The 24,622-nt window shown below is 33.4% G+C and overlaps 1 protein-coding gene across 1 annotated transcript; it reads right to left on the bottom strand.

Annotated features, from left to right (window-relative positions):
* Window positions 1-13,100: 13,100 nt before the first annotated feature.
* LOC114166124 (trihelix transcription factor GT-3b-like) lies at window positions 13,101-14,994 on the bottom strand. The gene is made up of 2 exons (XM_028050795.1): window positions 14,537-14,994; window positions 13,101-14,081 (listed from the first exon to the last, which is right to left on the bottom strand). The coding sequence occupies exons 1-2, from the start codon at window positions 14,831-14,833 to the stop codon at window positions 13,554-13,556; spliced, it is 825 nt and encodes a 274-aa protein (XP_027906596.1). The 5' UTR covers window positions 14,834-14,994; the 3' UTR covers window positions 13,101-13,553.
* Between the last annotated feature and the right edge of the window lie 9,628 nt (window positions 14,995-24,622).

Genomic DNA, 24,622 nt, shown 5'->3' with positions numbered 1-24,622 from the left:
CCAACCACAGGTTAGTTTCATATCAAACAATGCATCTAACACAATCCACACACAATAATTTTAAAACCCATAACAATCTCCACACAAACAGCATCAAAACACCCCCAGCAAAACAAGCACAACAGCGTCGCGTCGCCTAGCAGAGACCCATCACCGCCAGGCGATTCAACCAAAACAAGAACAATCACACACCACTGATGAGCCGCCTGGCGGTAGGGATTGAACCGCCAGGCGGTTTCTGGGAAAAACCCAGAAACTTCGATAAAACAGTGCGTAAACTGACAGATTACATACAATTTCGATCACGAGACATGATATAATAGATATAACTAACGAAAACACACAAGGCAACTCCCCTTACCTGGATTCTTTGCCCAAATTCGAATTTGTATGCCTACCCTCTCACTAAGCCTCCTTAACCTTTGTTTCCAGTCCAAGCCTTGGTGATTTCAGCCCTACCACTTCTCTCAATCAGTCCCAAAACTCAGAAAAAGCCTCTGCTTATGAGTACCACGAACCCTCACTGCTATTTCCTCTCTTTTAACCCTTGCTCTTACTATCTCTCTCCCTTAATTGCTCCTTTAGGGCTTATACGAATTTTTAAATAAAAATGATACTAAGGTTAACCAATTTGCTTAATTAACCCTCTGTTTTCCAGCCCTTAGGTTACCCCTCCTTGGCTGCTAAGTTTCTAACCCTTCCACATTCATGCACAAGAAAAATTTGGCAAAAAGGAATTATTTAGTTCTCACCAAGGTTTGAACCCACACTCCTGCACATACCACACCAAGGCCAAACCATTCAACCAATCCTTATTTCATGCTAAATCCTACAATTTTAAGACTTTATCATCATCCATACGAGTTCAATATATAAGCACACAAAAACACATAATTTAAATAACACCCAAGTGGCACACATAGGACTCGAACCCAAGTCCTCACACACAATAAAGTACTCTCAACCACTTGAGCTAGTACTCTTCCATATCATAGCTCCTCGCATTTATTGCTTTAAATGTTCTCGCTACCCGTCCTAATTAAATAATTAATTAAATAACTATTTAATTTTCCCGGGTCTTACAAATGTAACATAAAAATAGAAGAAGAGAGTGGAGAGAGAGGAAGAATTTAGACCCCTAAACTCCGAAGGTCGAGTTTGTCCTTTCTGCTTCCCCCTTGCCCTCTTTACATAGGAATTGGACTAGACTTTTTTTGTTGCTAAACTCTATCAAATATCTTTTAAAATAAAGATAAAGATAAATATTATTTATCTTTATAGTGATTATGAATATTTTAAAAATATTTGGAGAGATATAGTCATGTTATATGTTGGTGCAATATCTTCCAAATAATTAATAATTTTATCAGTTTTAAAAATATCTGGAAGATATTCTCGGTTGATATTATCTGATTAATTATGTAAATATATCTAAATAATTAGCAACGACTAAATCTTGCTTAAAATGCCAATTCAGCCTCCATGCTCTTGTAGTTCAAATTTGTAGGGAAATCTAATATATCAATAATTGCAGCCTAACCCCTTTTTATTTGACCAACATTGACCAGATTTTGACCATCTTTTGTAAGACCCACAAAATTTAAATAATTATTAATAAATGTGGGTAGTAGAAGCCTTATTGGCATTAAATTCTGATTGGTATGATGTGGAAAAGTGTTAGCTCAAGTGGTTGAGAGTACTTAAATGTGTGAGAGGACTTGGGTTCTAGTTCTATGTATGCCAATTATGTTTTATTTAATTGCTACAAGCGGTATTCAAGCTCTCATCTTTGCGGCTTATATAGGTGAATCCATTAAAGGCCATCATTGACTAGTTTTCTCAAAAATAGTCTAGAATCTACTATGTAGTATTTAATTTTATTGTTTTAATAATATGAATGTGCGTCTTAAGTAAGAATATAAGCCAAGGGTGGCTGTAAAACAACCATAAAGGGACCATGAATGGCAATTAACCACCAATTAAGTGGCAATTCCGTTTTTCATTATTGACCTAATTTTAAAGCACTGTTTAAAAGGTAAAATTTGAGTATTAGGAAAGGTTTTGGCAAGGCTGAAACTATACCAGAAACAGAGCACGAAAGGGAGAGTCTTGGTGAGTGTTGGGTGAAGTTTTGGGTCTGAGTTGGTAGAAGAGCAAGAAGGATATTGGCGAACAAGGAGGAAGTAGCGAATTTATCAAATTGAGCAAGGAATCCAGGTTAGGGCAATTCCTATTGATTGCTTTAATTTTTTTATTAAATTAATCGTGATGTATGAGAGATTGGAATTGTATTTTATATGTATGTCAGAGCTGAAATCGGGTTTCTAGAATTTTTCCAGAAACCGCCTGGCGGTCACACGCGACCCACTAGGCGACACAAGCGTCATACCCATTTTTTGGGTACCTATGGTGTCGTCGTGATGTTACTATGCTTAAATGTGAATTTTGATGAGTATCGTTGACTGTGTATATCATGTTTCTACAGAATGCATGAATTTTGTATGAAATTGGGGTTAGGGTTTATGTTGGGAATTGGAAACAATTATGCATGATCAAATTGAGGTTCCATTGTAATTGAGGCTATTGATTGTTTTGCTGCATATCTGTGTGTCTGGCAAAATTAGTAGAGTAGCGACATGGAAGAAAATCCGATATAGGATATCATAGGAGGTGTGTATGAGTATGTGTGTGCCAAGAGCCTCTCACACATTTAAGTACTCTCAACCACTTGAGCTAGTACTTTTTCATATGATACCAATCAGAATTTAATGCCATTAAGGCTTCTACTACCCGCATTTATTAATAGACATGGTGTGATTTTGGCTTGATTTTGTAACTCTGAACAATTCAATTTCATACCTTTAATGAACCAAATTTAACTTCAACTGCATCAACAAATGTTAGAATATCCAAGAATATTTTATGCAACTAAAATCACTTTTAAAGACATTTTTATCGCACAAGTTCAATTATCCCAATTATCATAATTGTCAATTAAGACATTCTTTTAAGGTCAAAAATTCAACTAAATACCTAGAATCAAACATTAAATGAGGGCATAAATATGAACTCATCACACACAATTATCCTTTTGCACTCCTGGACAAAATTGAGTAATTTCAAAACTTATTGTGGGTTATTTTATTTCACATAAACACTGGATCAAAGGAATTAACACAACTGAAGACAAATTAATCTTCTAGAAATCAAATTATCATGTATATACAAATGGAAAAGTTTTATTGTTCACACATGAGTTAATATTTGAAATTCACAAGACAATCAAATATGAAAGATATCACTCAAGTTAAAATGTATATTTTCTAACCAAAATTCAATCAAGTGTTTTAGCTTGTGTTTTCACTCAAAATACCCATGCAAGTAAAAACTTGTGATATTTAACAAGACTCTAATATTCACAACTTTCAAAAAACATGCATTCAAAGATCATGAGGACTTTTTGTAGGTTATAATGAGGCCAAGGCAAAGGTAGAAAAAATTTTAGGATTTTTGGGTTTTTTGAAATAGTAATGTAGAAAGAATAATGGATCATAATTCCAAAAACAATTTTTTTTTCTTTTATCCTTTATTGCTCCCTTTTAGAAAACAATTAACACTCTTTCATCAACAATTTTTCCTTTTGCCATTTTTATAATTTTGTGGGTGGGATACCCACCCTCACACTTTATTTCTCAACCAATCTTAACATATTCCACTAGCTCTTTCTTTTGAGGGTAAGAAAAACATTATCTTTTTTTCATTTTAAGGATTTACAATGGGCTTAAACACAAGAAAAAGAGGTTTAAAGCTCCAAAGGGCTACCAATGGATTAATATCAAGGTGGGCTTATTTGGCCAAGTAGCTAAAAATAATAAATGCCTCAGTCATATCAAATCATATATATTCACCTAAGATGCAAAACAAAAGAATCAAGCTAAACATTTGAGTATAAACAAAACATGAGCAAGTCACTCAAGAAAAATAGGAATGACACATGACAGTCCATCCTTTACATTAAGGCCCAAGACTCACAATGTCAAATTCTTTCACAAAACATCTAACCAAGAAATTCTCAAATCAACTCAATTAGCAAATCATAGAAACAATCCAGTCATATCAACAAGACTTCTATTTCTCCACAGCCAAGTCAACAAAAATAACCATTGAAAATCTATTCTCATCATTCACATCAACAAACTTGATGTGTGGAGCGTGTGGCTTTAATTCAATTTCAGCATCATCAGGTACATTAGGATGGTTAACCAAATCATCAGTAATCCTAATGATCTCATCCTTTGAGCAAAACTTTTCACCTGGCATAGTTGACTCTATTGCTTTATCATTAACCAAGCTATTATCATTAACCAAGCTAGTTGCAATAATAGATGTTTCAGCTACATCTTCGAATATTGTTGATTCTTTAACTTCACTTAGTTCCTCCATTGTATTATTCTTACAACTTTGCTCTTGAAAAAGATCAATTGTACTCATATCACCATTAGCAGATAAAACTTTATATTCACAATGAGCATCATCGTTATATCCCTCAGCAGATATGTTAGTGTGAGAATCTTCAATTTCTTTATCAACAAATTCAACAACATCTTTAGTAAAATTAATATGTCCATCAGTAGACATATTAGTGAGTATTCATGATTTCATCAATATATCCATCAGTAGATATATCAATGTGATGTGATTCTGGTGTTGATTGATCTAACGTTTAAATCGTGTACTCACTCACATCAGTGCTCAATTGTTCCATCCTTTGATTCAATCCCCCTATCATGTTCATTATTTCAGCCTTTTTCTCAACTATCGTCTTCATAAAATTTTCTAAACTGACCTCTCGAGATTTGTATTTCATTAGCTGACTTAAATTTTCTGACATTTGTTCAACTCTAACGGCCAACTTTAGAAGCATATCTTATATTTCATGACGAAGTGCTTTAAATTTCGGGGTTTCAAGAAATCTCGGATGGCATTGGAGTATGGTATTAACAGTACTAAGTAATTCTACAAAGTTGTTGTTACTTGCATCCTCCATCGTGTCGTATAATACTTTATCATTTCCATGTCATTCTTTCTCAATAACTTTTCATTGTTGATAAGCTCGCAACCTTTCATTTATGGTGTCTAATTTCTCTCTCAGATCATCCATTAATCACACAACTTCCCTATAGGATGGTCCATTGATTGTTCTAACTTGTTGTGGTAGAGCATGTTGTTGTTGTTGAGAACCAAATGGAAAATATGATGGATGGAGTGGATACTCAGAATATGGTTATTGCCCATGGTATGATAGTTGTTACTCATATCCCAAAAAAGATTATCTAGGATATAGATCATTAAATTGACATAAAGTTAACCTAATTATATTAGGTGCAAAAGTAGGTGTGACAATTTGTTGATAACCATATGAATCATGTGGTTGATGTGGATAGAATCATAGTTTACTTGAAAATCACATTGTTGATTATTTTCATATGAAAAATGATTTTTCATTTTTGAAAGAGGTTTTCTGAAAAGAAATAAGTTCAAAGGTTGTTGAGTAGACTTCTAGGAAAGAGAGGTGTGTCTCGATGGAAAACTTAAGTACATTATCTTTCCTTAGCCAAAGTGTTCCCCGACTAGTTTCATAAATTTCCCGACAAAATTTCTCAAACAACAAGTATGCTTAAAAATATTTAAAAATTACTAAAGAAAATAGAATAAATGTTAGGAAAGAAATAAAGAAAAGGAAAATGTTAGTGATAAACAAAAATAAAAAACAAAAATAAAAATAAAATAAAAGAAAAACTAAAATGATAAAAATTCTAACCGTGTTCCTCAGCAATGGCGCCAAATATGATAATGTTATCATTAACGCGATCAAATTAATACTAATTATCTATAACAACTTTAGTACTGTTTAGTAAGTAGTCAAAAAAATAGAAAGGATAAAGTAACCCTAAGTCGGCTCCCAACGAACACCGAATTGATTTCTAACAAATTAGTTTTTATAAAAAGCTATAGAAAAGAGTTAATCAAATGAAATAAGGAAAAGAGAAATAAAATTGGAAAAAGATAAAATTAGATAAAAAAATAGTAAAGAAAATAGATTGATTCCACTACTTTTTCAAAATAGATCCATCGGTAATCTAAAGATTATTACTCAATTAATTATTATTGTAGATTTGCAAATTAATCAATGTAAATAATCAATTAATTTGTTGGCGTTCTCACTATTGACCATAGTAAATTCTCAATCAAAAACAAGAACTTTGTAGATTAATAATAGTAAATTTAACCAAAGTACATTCTCAATTAAATATTACTCTATGGAATGCAAAAGTAACACAAAAATAGAAGAAGAGCGTGGAGAGAGAGGAAGAATTTAGGCCCCCCTAAGGGTTCCTAAACTCCGAAGTGTCAAGCTTGTCTTTTCTGCTTCCCCCTTGGTCTCTTTATATAGGACTTGAGTTGGGCTATTCTATTGCTAAAATCTCTCAATTTCGTTTAAAATTATCTTTATGGTGATTATGAATATTTAAAAATATTTAGAGAGATATAGTCATTTTATTTATTGGTGCAATATTTTCCAAATAATTAATAGATTTATTAGTTTTAAAAATATCTAGAAGATATTCTCAGTTGATATTATATGATTAATTATCTAAAAATATCTAAATAATTACCAACAACTAAATCTTGCCCAAAATTCCAATTTAGCCCATGTGCTCTTGTAGTCCAAATTTGTAGGGAAATCCCAATATATCAATAATTACAGCTTAACCCCTTTTTATTTGACTAACATTGACTAGCTTTGACTAGACTTTGACCATATTTGATATTCCATTGAGGGGTTGACACGTGGTGGATTGATGACATGGCATGATTTTGGCTTGATTTTATAACTATGAACAATTCAATTTCACACCTTTAATGAACCACATTTAAGTTCAGCTGTATTAACAAACGTTAGAATATCCAAGAATATTTTATGCAACTAAAATCACTTTTTAAGACATTTTTATCGCACAAGTTCAACTAACCCAATTATCATAATTGTCAATTAAGACATTGTTTTAAGCTCAAAAATTCAATTAAATAATCAAAATTAAAATTAAATGGTGTCATAAATATGAACTCACAAGTTCCTATTTGGTGATGAAACAAGGGATGTGCTATGACATTGTCATAATTCACCATATGGAGGGTACTACAATTAGGAGAGAACAACAGCTAAGGTATTGCAATCAAGATTTTATTGGCTTACTATTTTTAAATATGCTCATGAACATTGTAGAAAGTGTGATAGATGTCAAAGGAGTGGTGCAATCACAAAAAGAAATGAACTACCCCTATAATATATGTTAGAAGTGGAATTTTTTTACTATTAGGGATAGACTATATTGGATCACTACCTATGTCCAATACTCATGAGTACTGAGACTGTTCAGTATAGGTTAAGGTTGAGATAAGTACTGAGACTGTTTAGTATAATGAAGAAGTCAGAGTATAGGTTACAATTTATATCTCACTCTTAGCCTATATTTTGACAATAATTTCAAAAATGTCACCGTGGATTTTTAAAGCCTATATTGATACTAATAGTATAGGCTATGATTTTTATCTCAATTGTAGCCTACATTGTGCCAGTAATTTCCAAAGTTTCACCATAGTTTTATATGTTACGTTTTTCATAGAACATTATTCTATCAGCATAGTTATAACATATATTTATAATAGTAACATCGGATCTGGTAATGTCTGATTGTCTCTACTAGTCTCTAACTTAGTATTTACATCAGACACTATTAGGTTTGACCTATCTCTGATGTAAAAAGATCCAAAATAATAAGGTAAAAGGCCTTCATTGTGTTAGTTATGTAATCCTTTAAAGGGGTAGGGGTTTGAATCTTTCTTGCAAATTTTTCTTCATTTTGAACCACGACTAATGAGCCTACGAGTACCTTCTTTCAAGACAGTGGGTGTGGTATTTGAAATAGTTGTACTATCAGTATGTCTGAAGCGGTGGAAAACAAATAAAAGTGAAATTAATAGAATCAATATAACAAAATTAATTGAATATATGAGTGAAATGTGAAAAAACAACAAAGAATAATTAACTACTCACAAAAAATAAAAACTATTTTTCACCAATTAAAAGAAAATTGTCTTTAACTAATATTCTCTAATTAAAGGCGGGAAATGATCCTGGATATAGGAGTTTCTATATAAATACCATTAAATTAATCTTTATAAAGACCTGAACAATCCTTTACATATATATATATAGGTTAATTAGATCTTGGAATTGGGTTAGGTTAGGTTATAAACTACTTTTATATTGTATAGAAATTCATTGTTTTAAATATGATTTAACCAATCTTTATGCCTTGCGTCTATTCAGCTCATTGTTTTATATGTTTAGTGCTTTAGTGCTATTTGACTTAATTTTTTTACACAATAACCATGGCAAGTAATAAATATTTAACAGAGTTGGTGACAAATTCATAGTGCCAATTTTCTGTCACAAACGCGTATGTTTGAACGTTGAATCCCGAGTAATGGGTTACTATATTAGTAGAATTTCGTGTAGCTGGGAACCAACCTCATCAAGAATTACGTATAGTTGCAGACACAAAAAGAGCAAAAACAGTTAATATTGGGAACAACTTCGTAGGCACCATCATTCATGAACAACTTGTTGAGTGCAATCCTAGTAATTATGTCCAAGGATGCATTTTCGTGTCTTTTGTGTCGGTGTCACATGTTCCTCAAAATCGATCGTGTTCGTGTATTGTTACTATAGGTCAATATAAAACATAGTCACAAGCAAAATAGAACAACACATTTTTTTCTATGCAGTAGATTTTTAGTATAATAAATTTTGTCAAGATATACTTTATCTTGAAAATTAAAATAATTTTATAAAATAAACTTATAAAATGAGATTTACATTTATTTATATCATAAATTTATTTATATTTAGGTGATAAATATTGAATAGTGTTTTTCTATTTGATCTCCAAGCATTATTTTTATAAATTATCCTCCGATATAAAATATTGACTTGTATTATGAATATTTAGTACAATATATCAACTGTTAGTATAACAGTTTCAAAGTTTGTACTAAAAATTTAGTTTTCCTTACGCATAGATCGTACCAATAAAGAGGATCGATCGTACTTTTAATAATACATATTTATTATATTTTCTGGCGAAGTTGAGACAAGAGAAAGGACACAGAATATACTTCATTGGTTTGATACTGAGTAACATATCGACTTTAATTTGTTGCTTTTAAGGAACAAAATTGGTTTTCAAGGGACTCTTTGGTGTGACTTTATAAACAAGATTATAAAGTCATTCATGGTCATGATTTGTATAAAAGGGGAGGAAATAGTTGCTTTTTTGAAACTGGTATGTGAATCTTGCTGCTTCATAGGTTCTGCACTTTTTCTGTTAATTATTTTACTTATAAAATGTAAACCTACTAATTTGATGAGTTTTATAATTAATAATTTTTACTATGTTGTTGGTGATATAATAGAAAAGAAAAAGTAAACCCCACCTCGATTTATTTTCCCTTACATCTATTTATTCTTTAAGAATGCTGATTTTTTTTTTTTTCACAATCAAGTCTAATTACTTATCTTCACACAATCATGTAAAGGATTGTTTTTATTTTTCTTTTTATCAGCAAGATCTCCTTACTTATATACTATAAAGTATCTTATATTTAATTAACATGGAACTTCTATAAAAAAGAAATATTTATCACATATAATAATAAAACATTAAATATTAATTTATTTAGTGTAAGTAAATAAAGAAATATATGGTAATAAAGTATATTTTAAACTAAAACATAAAATAAAATGTACATTTCAAATGACAAATATCTAATATTAATAAAATAATAGATAAAAATAATATTTAATACGAAAACAATCATAAAACTTAAAAAAGAAAATATTAATGCCAATGGTAGATAAAAAAGTAATGGACCCATTCTTTAACCCACACGCATTAGGAATTATGTGTCAGCTCAACCTATGGTACGCGTGCTGCATGGTCATCTAATTAATCTTGGCACATATAATTAAAGATTAATAGCTACATTTTCATCATTTATATGATTAATGTGATCGCCATTAAATTTTTTTAATTGTAAAGATAGAAGAATTGTACAGTAATATTTGGGTTATTTGTTGTATAAAAATGGTTCCTAATATTTGTTGTTTTGTAAGAGAGAATTTATGTTCCAAGGAATAATTTGCACAGCACATTGTTTTATGTAAAACCGTGTTCTCAAAGCAATACTTCAAATCAATTGGTTCTGATTAAGAAGGTACTGTTCAAATATTCAAGAAACAACACGTAATTTGACTTTATACTGTTACTACAAGAGGAAACCTTGTCGAATTCTCAAGACAGGAATTTGACGTTTGAAAATTTTCTCATTCAAACCTCAATTTTTGTTCATGATACTTCATGTATCATGTTATTGTTCTCTTTTAGAGATATATATTGCTGATAAAAAATAAAATAAAAACTTAGTGACTGAGAAAATGCTTTTACGACAAAAAAATAAATAGTTTTAGAGAATCTTGCATGTACAAACTGTAATTGGGAAAATGTTCATCGCTACATAAAAATCTAAATTTATTTGTGATGATGATACATATGAATGAATCGTTTGTTGACTCATGTTATCATTTTTTTTCCCATGAATGACACCTTTTTGTAATTATTCATCCATTCTTTTCATTAATACTTAATCATGATTCTTTTCATTAAAAACATATATTAATTCACATCACTATTTTCAGCCTCATGTGTAGATTCAATCAATGATTTGGTCACCCAATTAGTATATTTGAGCATTTATTCAATTTAATTACTCACCAACTGGTATGTCACAGGAAGTACAGTTAGCAATCTAAGTGAGAGCCTAAAATATTAATGTTAAATAATGTAGTTTTTTTTTTCCTGAACCTAAGAGCTTAACTTAGGAAAAATAAATGAATATAATTCATAGTGTATATGGCGAGATCCAAATACACAAGTTTGGTGATGCACAACCAAAAGGTGCATACTAATATGAAAGAGCAATGTGAAAGTTCGTTTTGTTAATTAATAACACCTTGAGCATGTCGTATACGCAAGGAACACTCAAACATTTGTTGATTAAGAAATAAGTAATCAACTTAATTATAATTCTCTTTATCATCATTAAATCCAAAAAGAATTATACGTAGAATAAACAAGCACAAGCATAATTATTAACGATATATAATTAGTCAAATACAGCATGATGTGATTCAGTATTTCTCAATTCATACATTTCTTTTCCTTTTCTTTTTGCGATCTAAATAATATTTGAGTCATTTTCACTAATTTTCGTTTTCAAACTGCAAGAAGTTTGCATACCACAACATCGGATCCTTCTAATAATGCTTATAGTTTATGTAACAGAATAAAAATGACTATGATTATATAGCTATTCTATCATAGTTTTCATTCTTTTACTTCATATTGTATAACAAATTTAACTTACATTTTTTTATACTTGAGTGATTGATTGTATATTGGAAAAATATTATGATAATTTTAGTTGAATTGAGAATTTTGGTAACTTGGTAATGTTTTTCTCTAAATAACTAATAATGGATTAATATCAGAAATTTTAATTATATGTCAACACTAATGCACACCAGCTAATTTCTATATCTGGAAAAACATGCATCAAAATTTTGATAATATATAAATTTTTAACTTTGTGTACAAAACTGAATCTCAGTCAGCCACACCAACATTATTCATTAGTTACTTCAGTTATATGAATGAGTATATCTAGGTATTTTATTCTCTATATCTATATATAGAGAGAGGGGGAAATATTGTAGATATATACTTGAATTTTATTAATTCATTCATTTATTCAGAAATGAATCACAAAACTATATATTCCAGTATTTTCTTTTTCAAATAAGATTTCTATCTTAGTTATCTATATATGTATCCATTTCTTCTTACCTTACCTTTTTTTTTTCCAAAGGAAAAAAAAAAAAGTCGATTAGCATGCGTGTTCATAACATTGATGATTATAAAACATGGTAACATGCAGCACAAATTTATCTAAGAAAAGTCATGAGTTCATACCTAAGGTTGATATAACTTTTCTCCTGCTTCAATTACACCTACCTAGCTTTCTCACGTACACATGTCAATGTCACTAACCCCTCTCGTGTGCATGCAAAACCATATCAGCTAGCTGTCAAAATATCCTAATGTGGATGCAAAATACCAAATTCAGCTCCAAAATTTATCCTTAACTAGCAGATTTATTATGTTGTACTTTCGAAAATTAAGGTTTACCCTATTGTTTTCCTTTGTACGTAAAAGTATTTCAACCAAGATTACCCAGGTTCTTATACTTATGAATTTTTAAAGGTGCCGAAAAGATTTAACAATAATAATACCTAAGTTAAACTCATATCATACGAAAGACTTAACACTAACTTCAAAAAGGTAACAGAACCTTTTTCCTTACATAATATTTAACTTTTTCGTCTTTATTACTTGAATATTATATTTCTTCATTATTCTCCACCACAACCTTTAAGAATGATGAGTCTTTCAAAGAAAAATCATCGAAAAAACACAAAACTAACAAAACATGAGTTCATATAAGGGATTCGCAACAAAAATCATCAACTTGATGTGAATTAATACACTTAAAATTAGACCACAATTAAGTTAACCCTACTTCTGCTGGTGTCCAAAGTAAGTATGTTGGTACATACATATAGCAACATATATATATATATATAAACCTGTACTCCTTTCTTTTTCACTTGTACCGAAAGTGAAACTAAGGGCACTTTGTGTGAAGTGAAGCATTTCAACAAATGATCCATTAACCATAAAAGATAAAACTGTGGGTGTAAATGTATATGGAATAGCCATTATGGCGAGCATTATATTGCGGACAATGATATTGTGCCTGTTTTCAATTGTTTGTTTGTTAGGTAAATGAGAATTTGAAGCATATAGTGCTCACTATAGTTTATACATCCATCTACACCTACTACCAGATCGAGAGCCTCTTTCAAACATTGTTATATTTCTTGCGGGGACACACACTCACACACCAGATATTGGTCTTTTCTCAATCATAACACAGCTAGTGCCTACTTGTATGACCAAAAAAGAAAACCATAATTACCATTTCCCAAAGCAAAGTAACAAAAAATTATGATTCTTTGCAATGGAGGGAGAGAGTTAAGAAAACCACAAGAATACCATAAAGTTAATTTTTTTTTTTCTAAGAAATTTTTACTAAGAACAAATCTCTATCATCAAGCTTTGTTTCATGGAAGAGAAAACACACTATTTGCCTACTTGGCTTCCTAACTACTAACTACATATCTTGCCTTTTTCTTGGTGCCCACTATATTTGTATTTTCTTGTGAACAATCCAACACTAACCTCTTCAAATGTGTGGAGATCATGGAACTGAATAAAGTCTTCAATTCTTCATCTTCATCTTCATCTTCATCACATTTCTTGCCTCTCTAGCTTGTTTAGCAAAGCTGTGATTAAAGCATCCCTTTTCTCAGCCCTAGCTTCTTCTCTGATCCTCCTTTGTTCCTCTCTTTCTCTCCATCGTTCTTCCATCATTATCCTCTCATTCTCCAACACTTCCATGGCTTGCCTCCACTCCATCTCCTTCAACCTCCTCTCGTTTTCCCTTGCCTCAAATGCTTCCATCCACTGTGCTTCTATCTGCATCTGTTGCCTCATGAACTCCTCCAGAATCTCCTTCAAACTGTTCAAACTACCACCACCACCACCACTTCCTGCTATCTTTGCCTTTTTCTTCTTTCTTCCACCACCAGCTTCTGCACTCTCTTCATTGCCATCTTCTTCTTCATCGGATGAAAGCTGCGTCCCCTTGTTCTTCTTCGACCCACCCTCAGCTTCAGCCCACAGCATTCTCTGCATCCTTGCCGTGAAAATCGCATTGAACTCATTGTAAAATGGGAATTGCTGCCTCGTCGCTTCTTGCTCCATTGTTTCAAACCCCTTCACGTCTCAAAAACGAAGATATATACCATTTAGTTTATGTGAAAATAAACCTTACAACAACTAACACCAGTTAGAACTTATTCAAACACCCTTCACAACTATTTTATTGAAATCTGTTAAGCTCGTGTTAGTTTTTAATAAATTCCCATCTTTATCACGAGAGAAAAAATGTTAATTTAATATAGTTCTTGTGACACCCAGAAAACTATAAGCATTTTACTACAGTTATTTTCCTTTGAGTCAACAGTTAAAATGAGTTTAAACTCACCAAGTATCTGAATAACAACACCTAAATCTTCAAATTTTCAGAAGTACCATGAAGCTGATATATGTATATATATGTATATGTATAAATATAGGCAAGATTTGAAGTATTTAGACTCTTATTAATCTGTGTAAGACATGGATTTTTTATGCTTTCTTGTATGAGTTAGATGAATGAAGAAATATACCTTGTAGCGAGTAACGAGGTTTTTCCACTTGCACTTGCACTGCTCTGCACTTCTATGGTAACCCTTTTCCTTCATTCTCGTTGAGATCACCTCCCATAACTGCTTGTTCCTCTTAGTCTCCATGAAAGTCTGATCCAGCTCTGCACGAATCACGAGAAACTCCTTAGTCTCTTGGATACTCCATTGGGGAAACCTATCAGACGCATCCACGTTGGCACTCGTATTCTGAGGCGGAAGCCTTTGTTGCTGTGGTTGTTGTTGTTGCCCATGGTGGCGATGGAGATGATGACCCTCCATTCAAATCGAAGAAAAGTGCGTGACTTGATCGAATCCAAGTTATATTCTAGAAAGAATTGAAGAAGCAATCGTTGTTACCCCTCTGATCACACAGAAAAAAGATGGATTTTTCTTTGGGAAGAGAGAGAGAGAGAGAGAAAAGAAGAGAAAAGAAAGGGTTATATATGGGGTGGTGGGAACACGAGACGAGACAGTTGTGTTGTAAATCGCGTTTAAGAGGAAAAAGAGAGATTTGCTTTGCTCGACATGTTTCTTTTTTTTTTTCTAGCTCTGTTACGGTTAATTAGTTCACATAATTTCATAACACAGTTATTAAATATTAATCAACGTGATATGCTGTTTATTTTGAACAACTAAAAAAGTTTGGCAACATTACTTAATATGTTTGTTTAAGAACAGTCAAACTCTGAAAATATAGTATTTGAGAAAGAAAAGAAAAAGAGAATTACAACAGTCATGGTTTATTTTTTGTGTTCCTATTTCAGATAATAAAACAACAAACATATGTAGTTTAATATTCCTTTCGGAAAATACAAAGTACAAAATAAAACAACGTGTCGTAATGCAAATAAGGCTCCTAATAACATGTCTGATGAAAAGGTAGATTCGAAGTAAATTAATATTTTCTTAAAAGTTGCAAAAAATTTATAATTAATCTAATCTAACATATATAATCTAATATAATCACACCCGTTTAGATGTTTTTCCAGTTATATTATATAGCATTTTATTTAAACACATCCTCTTTCAATTATGGTGATGAATTGATAATGATGAAAATCCAAAGTGACCCTCTCGTGGGACATGTTTTGGATATAAAATAACGCTTATCCACTTTCATATTTGGACGAGCAACCTTGGATTATTTTTAATATTACAAAATTTGGTTTCCCACTTATTATATATATTTAAAAGATTAAATATTTATATATATTTTTGTGAGAGAGGTTCACAGTTGCTAAACGGAGTGTGATCTGTCTACGCGGAAACGTTGATTTGTGTGTGTGATGGAGTAATTTGTCTGGGCTTCGTTCCCATTGCGTCTACGTATCGTCACGCTGACCAGTGGAGCCACATTTATTCTGTATGACCATGACCACATTACTTTCGTGCTAAGCTATTCTTTCTTTTTCTGAGTTTATTTCTCATTCCTCATCTATAATAGTTTATATCTCATATAATATAATAGTCTCACATTTTTAGCAGTAGTGGATAAAAATAATTTAAATATGTTTTTCTTTTTAATATTTTGAAACATATTTTAAAATAAAATTATAATAAAATTTCTAATTTTATAATAAATAATATTTCTAATACGATGATCACTTTTAAGGGTTAAGTATATTTCTAGTCTTTGTACTTTTATGTCAAATTGGAATTTGTTTCGGGTGTAGGGACCAAGCACTTACAATCAACACTTAAATTACCTTTTTTCTCCTCTTGTCTGACGTCCTCCTTAACGAGCTTATACAGTTCTTTCTCTTGCCGCTCGGTCGTCCAGTCAAGCTCTTCTTGGATCCGCCCACAGTTAACATCCAGGTCCTGCATTTTCCTCCGTAGCTCGGCTCTCCTCTCGTTCGGCTGGTCGGGCGATCGGGGTACCTGTCTAAAAGGCTTTGATGCTTAAGTCAGTTTAAGACTGATCGGTAGGTAGCAGTAAATGTTGTAATAAAATGCGAGTTGAAGGTGCTTACCAACCTACCTTGGGCTTCTATTTATAGTTTTTGGTTTGGGCTTGTGATTAGGGTTTCTTAATCATGGCCCAATTGCGTTTTAAACCTGATTATTGATCCCGGTTTTGGTGTGGCCGCCCGACCGATGGGTCGTGCATCCTGTCGGTTGTCTTCATAAATGAGGGTCCACCTGACCGATGGTCCTTGGTCCGCCTGACCGATGGTCCGGTGGTCCGGCGGTAGGCCATACTATACACAAGCCCTCCAAGCCTTGAGCAATGTTAGAGATGAAGCGAAAAGGGTTTATCAAAAAGCCCGATCGAGGCACAGTGAAATGATAGGATTCTTTGTTGATGACGATCAACTTACGTGTTTGCCTCACTTTGGTTATTTATTTGTTAATCAGCTCGCGTAGGGGCATTCGTTTTGACAACACATGTCACTTATACCCTATCGGGCTTCCGTTCGACCGCTTGGGTCGGTTCTGTTCACATGGGGCTTTCAGAAAGCTCATCCCTTGATCGAACAAGCTTGGTTTGGATCCCGTAGGGAGCCTCGGTCGGCCCATCGGCATTGAAAAGTTATTTTTAGCTAAGTTAGTGGAAAGCCCTATAGGGGCGTTCCTCTTGACAACGCGTGTCACTTACACCCTATCGGGGTTTCGTTTGACCGCTTGGGTCGGTCCTGTTCGAACGAGGCTTTCGAGGAAGCTCGCCCTTTGATCGAACAGGCTTGGTTCGGGTCCCGTAGGGAGCCTCAGTCGGCCTAGCGGCCCATCGACCCATCCGCATTGAAAAGCTATTTTTAGCTAAGTTAGTGGAAAGCCCTGTAGGGGCGTTCCTCTTGACAACGCGTGTCACTTACACCCTATCGGGGTTTCGTTTGACCGCTTGGGTCGGTCCTGTTCGAACGGGGCTTTCGAGGAAGCTCGCCCTTTGATCGAACAGGCTTGGTTCGGGTCCTGTAGGGAGCCTCGGTCGGCCTAGCGGCCCATCGGCATTGGAAAGCTATTTTTAGCTAAGTTAGTGGAATGCCCTGTAGGGGCGTTCCTTTTGACAACGCGTGTCACTTATACCCTATCGGGGTTTCGTTTGACCGCTTGGGTCGGTCTTGTTCGAACGGGGCTTTCGAGGAAACTCGCCCTTTGATCGAACAGGCTTGGTTCGGGTCCCGTAGGGAGCCTCGGTCGGCCTAGTGGCCCATCGGCCCATCGGCATTGAAAAGCTATTTTTAGCTAAGTTAGTGGAATGCCCTGTAAGGGCGTTCCTTTTGACAGCGCGTGTCACTTATACCCTATCGGGGTTTCGTTTGACCGCTTGGGTCGGTCTTGTTCGAACGGGGCTTTCTAGGAAACTCGCCCTTTGATCGAACAGGCTTGGTTCGGGTCCCGTAAGGAGCCTCGGTCGGCCTAGCGGCCCATCGGCCCATCGGCATTGAAAAGCTATTTTTAGCTAAGTTAGTGGAATGCCCTGTAAGGGCGTTCCTTTTGACAGCACGTGTCACTTATACCCTATCGGGGTTTCGTTTGACCGCTTGGGTCGGTGCTGTTCGAACGGGGCTTTCGAGAAAGCTCGCCCTTTGATCGAACAGGCTTGGTTCGGGTCCCGTAGGGAGCCTCGGTCGGCCTATTGGCCTATCTTCCATCCTCTGCTGCAAAGCGCTGATCATCGCCCTGGTGTCAACTTTATCGTCGGCCATTCCTCCTACTTCTAGCGCCAGGCTTAGTTTGGGTCCCGTAGGGATCCCCGGTCGGCCTATCGGCCCATCTTCTATCCTCTGCTGCAAAGCACTGATCATTGCCCTGGTGTCAACTTGATCATCGGCCATCCTCCTTCGTCAGCGTTACTGGTCCTATTTCTTGTGGTCACCATAAGGGTATAAGGTCTATAGATGACTGCTCGGCCTATCGGCCCATCACTGCTCGACCCCACGGTGGGTGCCAAAATGTTTCAGGTGTAGGGACCAAGCACCTACAATCAACACTTAAATTACCTTTTTCCTCCTCTTGTTTGACGTCCTCCTTAACGAGCTTATACAGTTCTTTCTCTTGCCGCTCGGTCGTCCAGTCAAGCTCTTCTCGGATCCGCCCACAGTTAACATCCAGGTCCTGCATTTCCCTCCGTAGCTCGGCTCTCCTCCCGTTCGGCTGCTCGGGTGATCGGGGTACCTGTTTAAAAGGCTTCGATGCTTAAGTCAGTTTAAGACCGATCGGTAGGTAGCAGTAAATGCTGTAATAAAATACGAGTTGAAGGTGCTTACCAACCTACCTTGGGCTTCTATTTATAGTTTTTGGTTTGGGCCTGTGATTAGGGTTTCTTAATCATGGCCCAATTGCGTTTTAAACCTAATTATTGATCCCGATTTTGGTGTGGCCGCCCGACCGATGGGTCGTGCATCCTGTCGGTTGTCTTCATAAATGAGGGTCCACCTGACCGATGGTCCTTGGTCCGCCTGACCGATGGTCCGGTGGTCCGGCGGTAGGCCATACTATACAGAATTTATCTATAACAATATATAAAGAGGATTTCCTCTATTGTGTCCACATTTTAAAATACCAATTTTATCCTTTAAAATATAATTATTTATAAAAAATTTTAAAATTGACCATTACTTTTACAAAATTTTTTATAAAATCGTTTATCTCTGTTCTTCTCTTTTTCTCTATTTATCAACAGTTATTCTCTCACCTTTTCTAATATATTTTACTTTATTTTTAATAAATATAATTTTATTTTATATATTATAACTTAATAACATTACATTATCATCACCTACTAATATAATATCATGTATATTTAAAAAAAATGGTACACACAGGTGCGACAGCATGTGTGTACGCTAGTATACTTTTAAAAGTTTATATAAAAAACATTCTTATACTTTTGAAATGTTAGGAATATATCATCCATTTTGAATGGTGTTAAGTTAAATGGTGTTAAGTTTATGAGGACTTGTATAATGGAGAAGATGACGTGGATATTTTTTTTATTTTACATGTGTGGTTTACATTTTAAAATAACAAATGACATGTAAATTTGAATCACATTCTTCTCACAGTTGTTTTCTTATTGTTGGACTCTACGAACTAGGTCGTGGTGTGGTGTGTTTTCACATTGTTCACCAATGCACAAGCATACCACAAATCTATGTGAAGTGTGATTGCGATTGCAAGTGCAAGGGTGAGTCACTTGAGCACATATCGTCAAATTGCTAATTAAGGTATTCACTTGTGATAAGAAAGGTATGTTTTTTAGGGTTGTTTGAATTTTTGAAGGAAAAATTGGAGAATTGTTGTTATTTGAGTTCATGTGAATATTGTTTTGCTATATTTTGATTAGCATGTGACCTTAGAGTCATCAATATGAGTCTATGTAGACTAGTGATCATAATGGTATGATCTGATCATTCTTATGATGCTTCTATGTGTATATAAAACATCCTATGGAGTGTAAGGTGCTTTGGTGTGTTAGGAGTTGTTAGAACTGTCTTATAGGTGAGGGAAGCTAATTTTATTTCTTTTACATTTGGTTGTTATTCAAATTGTTGACCGTAAATGGAATGTGATAAAACTTTGAGTTTGAATTATTGCTTGCTTCAATCTTGTTGATTTGTGTTGTTGAATTTGTTATAAATATGTGTATGTAATATGTGCTCAAATATGTTATGGTGATTTGTTGGTTGTTTTTCATGTTAAGTGAATGAGAGAGTTCCAGATTAAATAATTGAACCAATTGGTATTAGTTAATAAGTGTTTCTGAAATAGCTAAAAATAAGAAAAGGGTGAAAAGTACCAATTTAAGCAGTTGAGCAAGTAAAACTTTGCCATTCATAAATTTGCTATCATGGCACTAGGCATGACTAGGGGGTGTTGGGTGTCAATATAAAAATTTAAGTTAGAGAGCAAGTTTTATGTAGGGCGTTGGGCGGTGGTTTCTATTGTTGGGCGTGCTTGTTCTAGGGGTTCCAATTGCCTCTAACATTAGGAATTTGTTTGCACTATTGGGCGTTCTCATCATAGAAAGCTCTAGGGGTCACCAGCACTAGGCACCAACCTAGGTTGTTGGGTGATCGATGGAAAGTGAGCCATTGTGATGTCAATGCTAGGCACGCCTTAGGTATCACTAAGTGCTAGTATCACCGAGCGCAAGTCTCTGCTACTGGTTCTGTTTCATATTTTTCTAGTTTTGATTACAGATATTATTGGTTTCCAAAGATTTTTAGAAAAGGTATGAGTGGATATAATGCAAGAAATTCAATAAGAGGAAATTCCACTAGTTGTGATTCTTTATAGTATGCATTGTAGTATGGATTTATGAATAGAACTATCTTGACACTTTACTAACCATCCACACTCATGTAGAGTATAATGGGTTAGGTGGTGAGAGTACTAAGAGGTCATAGTCTTTGAACGGTTCTAGGGTTCTCATGATGATGGGAGGACTAACCTTATGTGTGGTAGGGTAAAACTCATTGGCAATGACTCTACAGAGCAGTAAAGGTCACTACAAGTGTCTATCTCCGATGAATCCAAACTCAATGCATATATTCGGATAATTGAATCTAGAATATCTTTAATTGTTTGTAATTGTATGTCTTTGTAAATTCTTGGTAGGATAATATAAGCTAAATTAAGGATATATGATGACTATTTTGCATATTAGGTTACTCTCTTATTTTGTTGTTGCGTTTTATGGTTGTTTTCTTTGGCAATGATCACTTTCATTGGTGTGAGTAGATAAAAAAATAAGTGTTGAGCTACCTTAAGGAAATGAAGTAGTTGTCAAGTTCTTAGACTAGAGTCTCTTCTTTTTGTAGTATCTTTTGAGAAAATTTATATTATTCATTTCAATTCTTTAGTTTTCTTGAGTTGTATATATGTACAGGTCATGTTACTATGGTTATGTTTTAGATAATTGTAAAAGTATATTCTATTCGATGAATTATTTGTTTTTTATTATTGACTATTTGATGTTTTATTTTAGTAGTATTATTTTATTAAATTTTGATCTTACATATTAATATTAAAATCATTTGTAGATTCTATATTGATAAAATTTAAAGATAATTTTTAAAAAAATCATTAAACAAAAGTAGTTAAATTATAAATGAGCTAAAAAATGAAACTCAAACTTAATATATATTGTTTTAACAAGTTAAATTCAAGTTTTTAATTAAATAAGTTAAATTTGAGACATCAACTTTTTTTATAAGCGAAATTGAATAATCGAAATTAATTCGGTTTTGTTTATCCAATCATATACTATTGGAATTGGCCATATAATATATGATCATGTGTGAATAGAAAAGTATATACCAAAAATATGTGATTGGATACACGTATTAATATAAAAGTCATGTCTCAAGGAAAACAGCTTTATGATCTTATTGGGTTAAGAATGATCAAATTGTAATTTAAAATGCTATAAAAAATATTATTTTTCATAATTATAATTTTTTTTGAACCAATAATTAAAATTGGTCTTGAAGACAGTACAAATACGATACTAAATAAAAAGTATTGGATTTTTGTTTTGGGAAAGTATCTTGTGAGAAGGACTCCTCATTGAAACGCATTATGAGAAATTTATGACCACAGTGGGTCCACACGAAAACCATGTTTAATCATAACCAACATAATCGTATGTGACAAACATAACAGTCGGCAATGTAAACTAAAATATGAAAAATTACTCACTATTTCTTTTAGTTATTATGAAAAGGTTTAACAGGTATTTGATCTCCATATCACAAAAGTTTATTTAATATGATTTTTTAATTTTATATCAAAAATTAATATAATGTTTTCTATTATATTCATGTAGATATTGTTGAGTGAGTATATAAGTATGTTATGATAAATTTAATAGTTTTATATTATTTTAAACAAAGATTCAAGATAATTTAAATATTTTTAATTCTTTTAAACGTTTTGCAAGGAAAAATTATAATAGTTTTAAATTTTAGAATAGATAATAAATCGAATATTATGATTAATCTTGACTGGATTGATTTAAAAAAAAAGGATTCTAAACGCAGAACTCATTGTGTCAAAAAAAAATTGAAACCTTATTCATTTGAACTTCTATAAAGAGATGAATTTTCATTCCCTTTAAATTTCGACCGAGAATATTATTTCAATATATTTAATATTCTCGTATCATGATAACTTAAATACATATTTCTTCTTTAACATTTAAAAATTTAAAAATAAAACTTTAAACTCCAAAATAAATAATATATTTTAAATAATTTTATTAACCTAACAATATTATTTCTATCTTGGAGTCAAAACTAGATGATAATATAAATCATTAAATGACATTACAAAAATTCAAGAATTTTTTATTTTTAAATTCTTCTTATATAATCAACATTAATATAACAAAAATAACTACATTCATCTCATATAACCCTTACCCTCAACATAAATATAACAAAAATAACTACATTAACTTTTTTAAACAATAATTACATTAAATAAATCTCACAGAAATGAAAAAAAAAATCATTTAACCTCTTATGAAAAAGAAGATTTACTTATGTCTGAAAGAATCAGAAACTCTTTTAGAATTATTTGTTGCATGACATATTAAGAAAATAAGGAATAAAAGCTGCAAAAGTTGATTTGATGCGTGTTGTTTGTGTTACTTAGGTGACGTGAGAGAGTGAGAGAGAGAAAAGGAGTTTGTACTGTGTTGTTGAAGTTGCATCTCCCAGATTTATCAAACATTGCATTGCACTTTCATGGATTTATGGAACCTGGCAAATGCACGACTTTCGAAATGCAGCAGAAGAAGAGTTATAGTTTCTTTTTCTTTTTCAGTACGCCAACAACAATCAATGCATTCAGTAATCCTTTTTTCTATTAAATTCTTTTATATTCTCATATAATGTCAATCTAGTATATAGTTTTATTATTATAATCATTCTTTTACGTTTTTGTATATTATTTTCAATTTTAATTTTTTTAAGTTATCTATTTTTAAATTAATTTCGTACTGTTTCCTCATATAATTAATATTATAATAGTTTTTAAAATTTCATCATGTTATCAAAATGTTACTACAATTATAAATAATATAAATAAACAAAATGATATTTTATCAATCAAAAACATAAAATAATATGTGATTACACTAACTTAATCTAGTGTTGAATTGTATGTTAGTAAGGTCGAATAGAGTCAAAACATGCATCATAATCTATTATGGTACGTTGATATGGTATATATGTATTATGTGAATGTATTTATTTTCAAGAAGAAAATATTGTATTAAGACTATTGTAGAATGTGTGTAAGGCCCATTAAAGTTGCCCTATTATTTTCTGCCCTAAAGTAAAGGGTTGTCCCTTATAATTGGGCCTAGGGCGGGCCCAATTGATAAAACATTTTTAGGTTGCCCTAACTTACACTTTCCACACTTGTAGAAAACTCAACAGCCGTCACCTTTCCTTCCCGTTCTGCTAAGGTTTGTCCTAAGGTCCACGTTGAGCTAACTCCAAACCCAGTTCCTACTCCGCGTAAGTACCCCTTCCTAGCTCGTATGATTTCCATTGTTTTCCTTGGCATTTTTCTAGTTAGGGCTTCGTAACGACCCACCCTTGGTTCTGTTTCTCTATTGTTTTTAGCTCTCTAGTTCATACATAGAGCTGTAGTGCTCGCTGTAGTGCCGTCGAGGTCTCCGCTAACTTTTTCCAGGTAGGGAAGCTCTAGCTCACTCTCGTGTTTCGTTTCTGTCTTGTCATGTAACTATTGTTTTGAGGTCATGTGAATGGTTTGATGTTGTAATAACTGTGAATGTATGAATATCCGTGGTTTGGACTGGCGTGGGTAACTGTTGCAGGAAAACAGTGGCGAGACCTGCTAATCTCGCCCAAGCGAGCCCGTCTCGCCTAGGCGAGATGAACAGAGACTCGCCCAGACCCTATTACGCGAGTGGTTGCCCAGGCGACCCGTTCATTATTTTTGAGCGAGCGAGTATCTCGCCCAGGCGAGAGGGGTCTCACCTAAGCCAGATCCTGCGTGGTTTTCCTGAGCGAGCACGTCTCGCCTGAGCGAGCACGTCTCGCCTGAGCGAGACCCTTCAGCCTGAGCGAGGGGTTGGGCGAGACAGGG

Source organism: Vigna unguiculata, chromosome 10 (genome assembly GCF_004118075.2).
Source record: "Vigna unguiculata cultivar IT97K-499-35 chromosome 10, ASM411807v1, whole genome shotgun sequence".
NCBI classification, from domain to species: domain Eukaryota; kingdom Viridiplantae; phylum Streptophyta; class Magnoliopsida; order Fabales; family Fabaceae; genus Vigna; species Vigna unguiculata.
Note: the sequence above shows the minus strand (reverse complement) of the source record. Positions and strands in the feature narration are given on the sequence as shown.